Source organism: Balaenoptera acutorostrata, chromosome 4 (assembly GCF_949987535.1).
Source record: "Balaenoptera acutorostrata chromosome 4, mBalAcu1.1, whole genome shotgun sequence".
Classification (NCBI taxonomy): Eukaryota; Metazoa; Chordata; class Mammalia; order Artiodactyla; family Balaenopteridae; genus Balaenoptera; species Balaenoptera acutorostrata.
Window position 1 is genome coordinate 13,558,197 of NC_080067.1, and position 12,432 is coordinate 13,570,628.

Genomic DNA, 12,432 nt, shown 5'->3' on the forward strand with positions numbered 1-12,432 from the left:
AGAGTCATTTTCACAAAGTTGATTCTTCCAATCCGAGAACATGGTATATCTCTCCATCTATTTGTATCATCTTTAATTTCTTTCATCAGTGTCTTATAATTTTCTGCATACAGGTTTTTTGTCTCCTTAGGTAGGTTTATTCCTAGATATTTTACTCTTTTTGTTGCAATGGTAAATCGGAGGGTTTTCTTAATTTCACTTTCAGATTTTTCATCATTAGTGTATAGAAATGCAAGAGATTTCTGTGCATTAATTTTGTATCCTGCTACTTTACCAAATTCATTGATTAGCTCTAGTATTTTCCTGGTAGCATCTTTAGGATTCTCTATGTATAGTATCATGTCATCTGCAAAGAGTGACAGCTTTAATTCTTCTTTTCCAATTTGGATTCCTTTTATTTCTTTTTCTTCTCTGATTGCTGTGGCTAACACTTCCAAAACTATGTTGAATAATAGTGGTGAGAGTGGGCAACCTTGTCTTGATCCTGATCTTAGTGGAAATGGTTTCAGTTTTTCACCATTGAGAACGATGTTGGCTGTGGGTTTGTCATATATGGCTTTTATTATGTTGAGGAAATTTCTCTCTATGCCTACTTTCTGCAGGGCTCTTACCATAAATGGGTGTTGAATTTTGTTGAAAGATTTCTCTGCATCTATTGAGATGATCATATGTTTTTTTCTCCTTCAATTTGTTAATATGATGTATCACGTTGATTGATGTGCGTATATTGAAGAATCCTTGCATTCCTGGGATAAACCCCACTTCATCATGGTGTATGATCCTTTTAGTGTGCTGTTGGATTCTGTTTGCTAGTATTTTGTTGAGGATTTTTGCATCTATGTTCATCAGTGATATTGGCCTGTAGTTTTCTTTCTTTGTGACATCTTTATCTGGTTTTGGTATCAGGGCGATGGTGGCCTCCTAGAGGAGTTGGGGAGTGTTCCTCCCTCTGCAATATTTTGGAAGAGTTTGAGAAGGATAGGTGTTAGCTCTTCTCTAAATGTTTGATAGAATTCACCTGTGAAGCCATCTGGTCCTGGGCTTTTGTTTGTTGGAAGATTTTTAATCACAGTTTCAATTTCAGTGCTTGTGATTGGTCTGTTCATATTTTCTATTTCTTCCTGGTCCAGTCTCGGCAGGTTGTGCATTTCTAAGAATTTGTCCATTTCTTCCAGGTTGTCCATTTTATTGGCATAGAGTTGCTTGTAGTAATCTCTCATGATCCTTTGTATTTCTGCAGTGTCAGTTGTTACTTCTCCTTTTTCATTTCTAATTCTATTGATTTGAGTCGTCTCCCTTTTTTTCTTGATGAGTCTGGCTAATGGTTTATCAATTTTGTTTATCTTCTCAAGAACCAGCTTTTAGTTTTATTGATCTTTGCTATTGTTTCCTTCATTTCTTTTTCATTTATTTCTGATCTGATCTTTATGATTTCTTTCCTTCTGCTAACTTTGGAGTTTCTTTGTTCTTCTTTCTGTAATTGCTTTAGGTGCAAGGTTAGGTTGTTTATTCGAGATGTCTCCTGTTTCTTGAGGTAGGCTTGTATTGCTATAACCTTCCCTCTTAGAACTGCTTTTGCTGCATCCCATAGGTTTTGGGTTGTTGTGTCTCCATTGTCATTTGTTTTTAGGTATTTTTAGATTTCCCCTTTGATTTCTTCAGTGATCACTTCGTTATTAAGTAGTGTATTGTGTAGCCTCCATGTGTTTGTATTTTTTACAGATCTTTTCCTGTAAATGATATCTAGTCTCATAGCGTTGTGGTCGGAAAAGATACTTGATATGATTTCAATTTTCTTAAATTTACCAAGGCTTGATTTGTGACCCAAGATATGATCTATCCTGGAGAATGTTCCATGAGCACTTGAGAAAAAGTGTATTCTGTTGTTTTTGGATGGAATGTTCTATAAATATCAATTAAGTCCATCTTGTTTAATGTATCATTTAAAGCTTGTGTTTCCTTATTTATTTTCATTTTGGATGATCTGTCCATTGCTGAAAGTGGGGTGTTAAAATCCCCTACTGTGATTGTGTTACTGTCGATTTCCCTTTTTATGGCTGTTAGTATTTGCCTTATGTATTGAGGTGCTCCTATGTTGGGTGCATAAATATTTACAATTGTTATACCTTATTCTTGAATCGATCCGTTGATCATTATATAGTGTCCTTCTTTGTCTCTTATAATAGTCTTTATTTTAAAGTCTATTTTGTCTGATATGAGAATTGCTACTCCAGCTTTCTTTTGATTTCCATTTGCATGGAATATCTTTTTCCATCCCCTCAATTTTAGTCTGTATGTGTCCCTAGGTCTGAAGTGAGTCTCTTGTAGACAGCATATATACAGGTCTTATTTTTGTACCCATTCAGCCAGTCTGTGACTTTTTGTGGGAGCATTTAATCCATTTACATTTAAGGTAATTATCAATATGTATGTTCCTATTCCCATTTTCTTAAATGTTTTGGGTTTGTTATTGTAGGTGTTTTCCTTCTCTTGTGTTTCTTGCCTAGAGAAGTTCCTTTAGCATTTGTTGTAAAGCTGGTTTGGTGGTGCTGAACTCTCTCAGCTTTTGCTTGTCTGTAAAAGATTTTAATTTCTCCATCAAATCTGAATGAGATCCTTGCTGGGTAGAGTAATCTTGGTTGCAGGATTTTTCTCCTTCATCACTTTAAATATGTCCTGCCACTTCCTTGTGGCTTGCAGAGTTTCTCCTGAAAGATCAGCTGTTAACCTTATGGGGATTCCCTTGTGTGTTATTTGGTTTTTTTCCCTTGCTGCTTTTAATATGTTTTCTTTATATTTAATTTTTGATAGCTTGATTAATATGTGTCTTGGCGTATTTGTCCTTGGATTTATCCTGTATGGGACTCTCTGTGATTCCAGGAGTTGATTAACTTTTCCTTTCCAATATAAGGGAGGTTTTTAACTATAATGTCTTCAAATATTTTCTCAGTCCCTTTCTTTTTCTCTTCTTCTTCTGGGACCCCTAGAATTCGAATGTTGGTGCATTTAATGTTGTCCCAGAGGTCTCTGAGACTGTCCTCAGTTCTTTTCATTCTTTTTTCTTTATTCTGCTCTGCAGTACTTATTTCCACTATTTTATCTTCCAGGTCACTTACCCGTTCTTCTGCCTCAGTTATTCTGCTATTGATCCTGTCTAGAGTATTTTGAACTTCATTTATTGTTTTTCATCATTGCTTGTTTACTCTTTAGTTGTTCTAAGTCCTTGTTAAATGTTTCTTGCATTTTGTCTATTCTATTTCCAAGATTTTGGATCATCTTTACTATCAGTATTCTGAATTCTTTTTCAGGTAGACTGCCTACTTCCTCTTCATTTGTTAGGTCTGGTGTGTTTTTGCCTTGCTCCTTCATCTGCTGTGTGTTTTTCTTTCTTCTCATTTTGTTTATCTTACTGTGTTTGGGGTCTCCTTTTCGCAGGCTGCAGGTTCGTAATTCCCGTTGTTTTTGGTATCTGTTCCCAGTGGCTAAGGTTGTTTCAGTTCGTTGTGTAGGCTTCCTGGTGGAGGGGACTAGTGCCTGTGTTCTGCTGGATGATGCTGGATCTTGTCTTTTTGGTGAGCAGGTTCACGTCTGGTGGCGTGTTTTGGGGTGTCTGTGGCCTTATTATGATGTTAAGCAGCCTCTCTGTTAATGGATGGGGCTGTGTTCCTGTCTTGCTAGTTGTTTGGCATAGGGTGTCCAGCACTAAACTTGCTGGTCGTTGAGTGAAGCTGGGTCTTCGTGTTGAGATGGAGATCCCTGGGAGATTTTCGTCATTTGGTATTACGTGTAGTTGGGAGGTGTCTTGTGGTCCAGTGTCCTGAAGTTGGCTCTCCCACCTCTGAGGCACAGCCCTGATGCCTGGCTGGAGCACCAAGAATCTTTCTTCCACACAGCTCAGAATAAAAGGGAGAAAAAATAGAAAGAAAAAAAAGAAAGAGGATAAAATAAAATAAAGATAAAATAAAGTTATTAAAATAAAAAATAATTATTAAGAAAAAAAGAAAAAAAAATTTTAAGTAAAAAAAAAAATAAAAAACAATGCACGGACAGAACCCTAGGACAAATGGTGAAAGCAAAGCTATACAGACACAATCTCACCCAGAAGCATACACATACACACTCACAAAAAGAGGAAAAGGTGAAAAAATAATATATCTTGCTCCCAAAGTCCACCTCCTCAATTTGGGATGGTTCAATGTCTATTCAGGTATTCCTCAGATACAGGTACATCAAGTTGTTTGTGGAGCTTTAATCCGCTGCTTCTGAGGCTGCTGGGAGAAATTTCCCTTTCTCTTGTTTGTTCGCACAGCTCCCGGGTTTCAGCTTTGGATTTGGACCCGCCTCTGCTTGTAGGTCGCCTGAGGGTGTCTGTTCTTCGCTCACACAGGACGGGGTTAAAGGAGCAGCTGCTTCGGGGGCTCTGGCTCACTCAGGCCAGGGTGAGGGAAGGGTATGGATATGGGGCGAGCCTGCGGCAGCAAGAGGCCAGCGTGACATTGCAGCAGCCTGAGGAGCACCGTGCATTCTCCCGGGGAAGTTGTCCCTGGATCACGGGACCCTGGCAGTGGTGGGCTGCACAGGCTCCCAGGAGGGGTGGTGTGGATAGTGACCTGTGCTTGCATACAGGCTTCTTGGTGGCTGCAGCAGCAGCCTTAGCATTTCATGCCCATCTCTGGGGTCCGCACTGATAGCCGCGGCTCGCGCCCATCTCTGGAGCTCGTTTAGGCGGTGCTCTGAGTCCCCTCTCCTCGCGCACCAGGAAACAAAGAGGCACGAAAAAATCTCTTGCCTGTTCGGCAGCTCCAGACCTTTTCCTGGACTCCCTCCTGGCTAGCTGTGGTGCACTAACCCCTTCAGGCTGTGTTCACGCGGCCAACCTCAGTCCTCTCCCTGCGATCCGACCGAAGCCGGAGCCTCAGCTCCCAGCCCCGTCCGCCCTGGCGGGTGAGCAGACAAGCCTCTTGGGCTGGTGAGTGCTGGTCGGCACCGCTCCTCTGTGCGGGTATCTCTCCGCTTTGCTCTCCGCCCCCTTGTTGCTGCCGCTCTCCTCCGTGGCTCTGAAGCTTCCCCCTCTGCCACTTGCAGTCTCCACCCGCAAAGGGGCTTCCTAGTGTGTGGAAACGTTTCCTCCTTCACAGCTCCCTCCCACTGGTGCAGGTACCATCCCTATTCTTTTGTCTCTGTTGTTTCTTTTTTCTTTTGCCCTACCCAGGTACGTGGGGAGTTTCTTGCCTTTTGGGAGGTCTGACGTCTTCTGCCAGCGTTCAGTGGGTGTTCTGTAGGAGCAGTTCCACGTGTAGATGTATTTCTGATGTATCTGTGTTGAGGAAGGTGATCTCCGCGTCTTACTCTTCCACCATCTTCTCCTCCTATTTTTTTTTTTAATGTTAGTAAGAGCTCTTTTTTTAAAAAAATAAATTTATTTATTTATTTATTTTTGGCTGAGTTGGGTCTTCGTTGCTGTGTGTGGGCTTTCTCTGGTTGCAGCGAGCAGGGGCTACTCTTCATTATGGTGCACAGGCTTCTCATTGTGGTGGATTCTCTTGTTGTGGAGTACAGGCTCTAGGCACGTGGGTTTCAGTAGTTGTGGCATGTGGGCTCAGTAGTTGTGGCTTGTGGGCTCTAGAGCACAGGCTCAGGAGTTGTAGTGCAAGGGCTTATTTGGTCCACGTCATGTGGGATCTTCCTGGACCAGGGCTTGAACCTGTGTCCCCTGCATTGGCAGGTGGATTCTTAACCACTGCACCACCAGGAAAGCCTCAGGGGTGATTACTATTAAGAAGACATCTGATTTCTGAAAATAAAACAACTCATAAGCAGCTCAAATGCATCTAAAATGTACACTCAGAGATTCATAGTTAAAAACAACAAATCTGTGTCTAATTGTGTAGTTACTTGACCTCAATCTGGAATTTTCAGTTTCCTTTGCTTGACCATCAACATTAAGATGGCCCTTGGGGGCTTCCCTGGTGGCGCAGTGGTTGAGAATCTGCCTGCTAATGCAGGGGACACGGGTTCGAGCCCTGGTCTGGGAAGATCCCACATGCCACGGAGCAGCTGGGCCCGTGAGCCACAATTGCTGAGCCTGCGCGTCTGGAGCCTGTGCCCCGCGACGGGAGGGGCCGCGATAGAGAAAGGCCCGCGCACCGCGATGAAGAGCGGTCCCCGCACCGCGATGAAGAGTGGCCCCCGCTTGCCGCAACTGGAGAAAGCCCTCGCACGAACCGAAGACCCAACACAGCCAAAAATAAAATAAATAAATAAATAAAAAATCAAGTAAAAAAAAAAAAAAAAAGATGGCCCTTGGGACAGTTCAGTACAATGAAAATTAATGATATAGGCATTTTACTGAAGTTTTGCTATGGTAAAATGTTTTAATAACTTGGAGGCTATGCCCCTGCTCTTTTAGTCCAATATGAAAGAAATTTAGTCAAGTGAGAGGTCAGTAAGCAATCAGCTGAGGTTTGAAAGAGAAAAGGAAGCAGTGCATAGCCATGACAATGATCATGAGAACAGAATGTTGGAACTAGAAGAGATTGTTTGAATGATATGGGGTCATATCCCGACTCTATAGCTTCCTCGCCTTGTGACTTTGGGCAAATTCTTTGACCTCACTATGCATCATCTGTAGACTGGAAATAATAAGACCCATTTTTAAGAATATGGTGAGCTTTGGGGGTAATGTAGTTAGACACCTGACACCTGGTACATTGTAGATACTCCTGAATGATAATTTGCTTTCATTAATGCAGGCTGGATTAGTTTTCAGGCAGGCATACTTGAACATAGTAAAATCACAGCGCAACATGAGAGAGTTAATGTTGCTATAGAACAGCGGTCGGTAAAGTATGGTGGGTGGCCCAAATTCAGCCCACTGCCTGTTCATTAGGGTTTTTTTTTTAGTTTTTTCTTTTTTTTTAATTTATTTATTTACTTTTTGGCTGCGTTGTGTCTTTGTTGCTGCATGTGGGCTTTCTCTAGTTGCAGGGAGTGGGGGTTACTCTTTATTGCAGTGCATGGGCTCCTCATTGTGGTGGCTCCTCTTGTTGCAAAGTGTGGGCCCTAGAGCATGCAGAGTTCAGTAGTTGCGGTGTGTGGGCTCAGTAGTTGTGGCTTGCAGGCTCTAGAGCACATGCTCGGTAGTTGTAGTGCATGGGCTTAGTTGCTCTGTGGCATGTGGTATCTTCCTGAACCAGGGCTTGAACCTGTGTCCCCTGTATTAGCAGGCAGATTCTTAACCACTGTTCCAGCAGGGAAGTCCCCCACTGCCTGTTTTTGTGAATAAAGTTTTATTGGAACATTGCCATGCTCATTCATTTACGTATTGTCTATGGCTGTTTTCATGCTGCAAAGGCAAATGTGCATAGTTGGGACAGAGACCATACAACATGCAAGTCTAAACTATTCACCATCTGACCTTTATAGGAAATGTTTACCAACCTCTCCTTCAGAGAGAGATTCAACTGCTTATACAGCACCCCATCAAACTAGCATCATGGCAATATTAAAAAATACAGCTTATAATGATCATGATTACATATATGAAGAGCACCAGTGTGAGAATCAGTTCCAACACACCGTCATGAATACTTTCTCAGGAAAGGGAGGAGAAAGAACACTTTGTCAGTTTGAAAGTTCCAAAGTGATTACATTCATATCTCTACTTGTTAGATTAATCACCAACTAGCTGCTAATGTAATAAATGTGATTTAGGAGTTAAAAAGCCTATCTCTCCACAAAGTGAATTGCATTAACAGTAGACAAATAAGTTATTTCTTGCAAACCTCATCTATTTTATATGCGGCTCTCATGAAGCCTACTTCTCAGATTTCAAGGACTCTGGATTTCCGTCCTGAATAGATAGCTGCTGGTTTCCTGGACAGCATTGGAAAGGGGAGTTAAAAATGACAGAAAATGACAGAAAAGGGACATTATCTGTCATTGTGGTTTGCAAAAGTACTATTATATTCCACAGTAGCAGTTCTCAAACTTTTTGGTCTCAGGACCCTTTTACACTCTTAAAAATTATTGAGGACACCAAGGAGCTTTTGTTTATGTGGATTATATCTGTCAATATTTTACCATATTATAAATTAAAACTGAGAATTTTAAAAAATATTCATTTGTTATATCATTTTAAAAGTAATAAAGATAAACCTATGACATCATAATAAAAAATAACATCTTAATGGGATATAATTATATTTTCCAAATGTATAAAATTGTCAGGAGAATGATATTATTTTACATCTTTGTAAATCAATTTAATGACTAGATCAATAGAAAGCAGCAGGATTCTCATATCTGCTGTTGCATTCAATCTGTTGTGATACTAGGCATCATGTAGCTTCTGGAAAACCACCGTACACATGTGACAGAATGAGAGTGAAGGAAGAAAATAATGTCCTAGTATTACCATGAAAATGGTTTTGACCTCATGCATTCTTCCGAAAGGGTCTTGGGAACTGGGACCACACCTTGAGGACTGCTGCCTTGTAGCATACGTACCCTCACCTTCCTCTTCTCTGGCTCCCCACTTCCCCGAAATACACGGGAACATAACCAAGTTCTCCACAGCCCAAGACCAATCCAACTTGTATTCATTAACCCTCTGCCCTGAAGAAGATTTAGATTGTAGTTAGGCAAACTGATTGAGTCCCTCTCTGTTACTGATTATCTGTGAGTGTGTGTGTGTGTGTCCTTTGGTAAGTCATTTCACATCTCTGAACCTCGATGTCCTCATACGTAAAAGAGGGCAATTGTATTAGGCAGAGCTTTCTACCAGAGGTATGTGGATACCTGGAGGTTACCAGAGTTACTGCAAGGGCACTGGGGTTCCAGATCTCCATAACTATTGTCTGAATTGGATATAGTGTATATTCCCCACATATTCATACTGCAATTTTTCAAATGTATATAGAAATTAGTTGCTCTCATGATACTAATTAGCAAAATGTTTTAAATTGAAAGATTTGTTTATTTCAGTGGCTTTTAGTCATGGTCTATTTTCTCAATTAATATAAGATTAACTGTTAACATGCAGGTAGCTACACCCTCATTTAGTGCTAAAGGCTAGAAGGAGGTCGTCCTTGAGAACCTCTGGGAACGCTTTTACCAGCTATGACGTGAAATAATTGTCCTCTATTATTCTGATTCTATCACAAAAATACTGTGGCGGGTTGCATTTTCCACTACAATGTCCACTGTCCACACGCTTTTCTACATTATGACTCCCCAATCAAGGCATGGAGTCGCTCTCCTCCCCTCGACTCTGGGCTGCCTTATGACTCACTTGCATGACTTTGAAGCCTAGGTCAGAAAAGGTCACACAGCTTTTGCCTGCTTCTCTTGGGGTGTTCTCTTGGGAAAAGCCAGCCACAATGTAGAAAGTGTGACAAACCTAAGACCACCATGAAGGCAGTCTAGCTGACTGAGCTGGTGGAGCCCAGCCTTCCAGCCGTCCCATGTGCCAGGCATGTGAGTAAAGCTCCTCCACCAGCTGAGTATAACTGAAGAATTGCCCAGTTGAAACCTGCCTGAATTTCTAACCTCAAAATTATGACATATAATAAAGTAGTTGTTAGTATAAGTTGTCCAGTTTTGAGGTGGTTTGTGATGCAGAAATAGATAACCGGGCAGCAGTGTCTTTGTGTAAGTCATCCGGCCTTGCTGAGCCTCTGTTTCCTGAAGAGGTTGTGTGAGATGATCTTCATGGTACCATCTTGCTCCTCAACTCTACAACTTTACTGTCTCTCCACTTGAGACCATTCACTCCCCAGTCCACTGGAGCAATGGCCTCTGCTTTTGTCTGAACAGGGCCTGCTCCCCTCTGGGTGACTGAGTCTGGGAAAGATACCACCATATTATGGAGGACCTGGCATCTCCAGCTCTGTGGTATTGGGGTCTCAGCAATGAGCAATTGAGGGCCCTGGACAATCAGCACAGCTGAGGGTGGGAACGGCCATCAAGAACCACGGTAAGTGCTGCATGGGGCTCTTTCAGTTCTGTTAGCAAGCAAGCGCTCATTTGAATGAAGGGAAACTGCTCAAACACCTTAGAGCCAATGGACCCACTAACAAACCCCCATGGCCCCTTGCATTATAACATAAGTCAGCTAGAGGACATGACTAAGTGGAAAGAAGCCATTATAAGCCATTAAGTGAGTAACTTAAAACTGCAACACACTGACCCAATGGCTTATAATTGTCACCAGGAAAGATGCTACAAAGCAGTCTGGTGAGTTATTCTGAAACTTGAAGATGACGGGAGAGAAAGAGCACGATGATCACAGGAAGTGAGGGATAAGAGCTTACACCCCACAGACATCAACGCACTCTACAGTTCCCAGCACCTCGCTCATCTAATGTCAAAAGGTAGCAGTTTGTGAAAGTGTTACACAATCTACTCAGGACAAAAAAATCCAAATATAATTCCTTCTTAAGAACAAAGTCTTTCCTAATGTCCCCAGGCAGAATGGATTACCCTTTTCAGGATTTTCTGATTGTGTATCATCCTCTTATGGCTCTAGTATCATTATAGCACTTGTGATTTAAATTGATGTGTCACTTAGATGGTGAATTCCAGGTTGTGGGTGTAAGGGTAGTTCAGAGTGTGCCCTTTTCCCGCCAACTGATGCATAACAAGCATACAACAAAGGTTTGGTAAATGAATGATGAACGAGTGGATAAATGAACAAATAAGAGAGTGAATTAATGAATGCATAGATGGACTGAGTACTTTTTGTAGGTGAAAATGAACTATGCCAGGATATAAACTGCTGCTTAAGACTATGGGGAATTGCTTGAGTGCTTTACCCTTTCCAGCCTAATGCCTGTAAGCGATTGTTTGAAAAAGCAGTCCCACATCCCCGTATCGCCTCTTCCTTAGTTGTACCCTTGGAAAATGGAGTCCTTTGTGAATACATTTATGGATATGATGTGCTTTTTGACTCAAGGATATGGTTGGAGGGAAATAATAAATATATGGTGAAGTTGGAGAGGAAACTTTTTTTTAAAGGGATGGTGACTGTAGAACTTTTTCTGTATACACAAGACTAATACGGCCTGTGATGGGGAGGAAGTTGTGAGATATAACAGAAAGAGTACAGATGGGAGTCAGACTGACATGGGACTGAGTCCTCAGTTTTACCACCAACTAGCAGGGTATGGTGGCTATGAGCATGTGCTTTGCAGACCTCCTACTCCAGGGAGTGTAACCTACCATGGGCCCCAGCTGCTGTGCTCGGAAATCCAACCCTGCCCTCACTCTGAGGCCAGGCTGCCTGTGGGCTGCTCCCAGCCAGTGCTGTGTGTGTAGGGGCTATAAAGGCACTCATGGGAGACACAGGACTCTCTTGCTGGCCAATTTTGGCTCTAGGACTCCTTGATGGCTTTGTGGAACCTTCCTTAGACTACATGGCATTGCAGGAGCTGCCACTTCTCTCCTGCTCTCCTTTACTTATATTCAGACTTACTTTGTGGTCTGTCAGCTCTCCCAGTTTTCCTACCAATGTTCCCTACACAGGCATTTCTTCTAATAAAATTCTTGCATTGTTAACCCTGTCTTGTTGTCTGTTTCTTGGACTATCTGGATAACACATGGACTGACCTTAGACAATTACTTCATCTTTGAATCTGTTTCTTCATCAAGGTCCAAACAGGGTTAGTAATACCTGTTACAAGGGTGCTATACGAATGATTAACTGTGATCATACTTGAAAGGTTCTTAACCACGTACCTGGCAAATATAGATGCTTAATAAATGTAACTTTTCTTCCCTTTCACATCTCTTTTCCTTTGAAAAGTTCCCAGAACTGGGGTTAAATTGCATTTACTTATGCACATATGACCTGTGGCATTTGGGAAGAAATGAAGTCTTAGTGTAATAAAATGGTGGTCCTGTTTTAATTATAGTCCCTCCCACTTCTCATTAACTGCTTCTCAATTTGGGGGAAGCCTAACTTTGCAGACCTCTCTGAAATCTTTGATGTGTTTAATAATGTGAGTTGAAAGGGAAAAAATAGCTGTGAGGGAGAATCTTATTAAGCTTTGTGTGCTAGTTTTATTACTACCTTCAATAAAGCGGATGCCAAACACTTTACCTTGTCATCCAGTTTCCGTGCGTTGAAGGCAAGTTCAACGTAGTCATCATTGCCAGATAATTCCTCAGCAATCACCTAAAGGAAAAAGGAGACATCAGGTGCAGTGGCAGTTCGACAACTAAGCCCAGGAATTCATGAACAATTTAGCTCATGTCTGATCCAAAAAATCAACAAAGACTGACATTTGGCATGGAGTTTCCCACAACCCAGTGAAGATGGCACAGCATCTCCAGGTGTACAGGGAACTCCCTAGAACAGACCACAGAAGATAACTAGATCTCATCTGTGCTGAGCATGAAAACATGAGATATGGGGTGTAAGCTAAGGGAAGA

At 41.8% G+C, this 12,432-nt stretch overlaps 1 protein-coding gene across 3 annotated transcripts in view; it reads right to left on the reverse strand.

The window, feature by feature from the left end:
- CPNE4 (copine 4) overlaps positions 1–12,432 on the reverse strand; it is a 630,288-nt gene that overhangs the window by 156,110 nt on the left and 461,746 nt on the right. For all 3 annotated transcript variants that reach the window (XM_057546089.1, XM_057546087.1, XM_057546088.1), the window contains one exon: positions 12,101–12,175. In XM_057546089.1, coding sequence (XP_057402072.1) covers positions 12,101–12,175 — 75 coding nt within the window. The remainder of the gene's footprint in view (positions 1–12,100; positions 12,176–12,432) is intronic.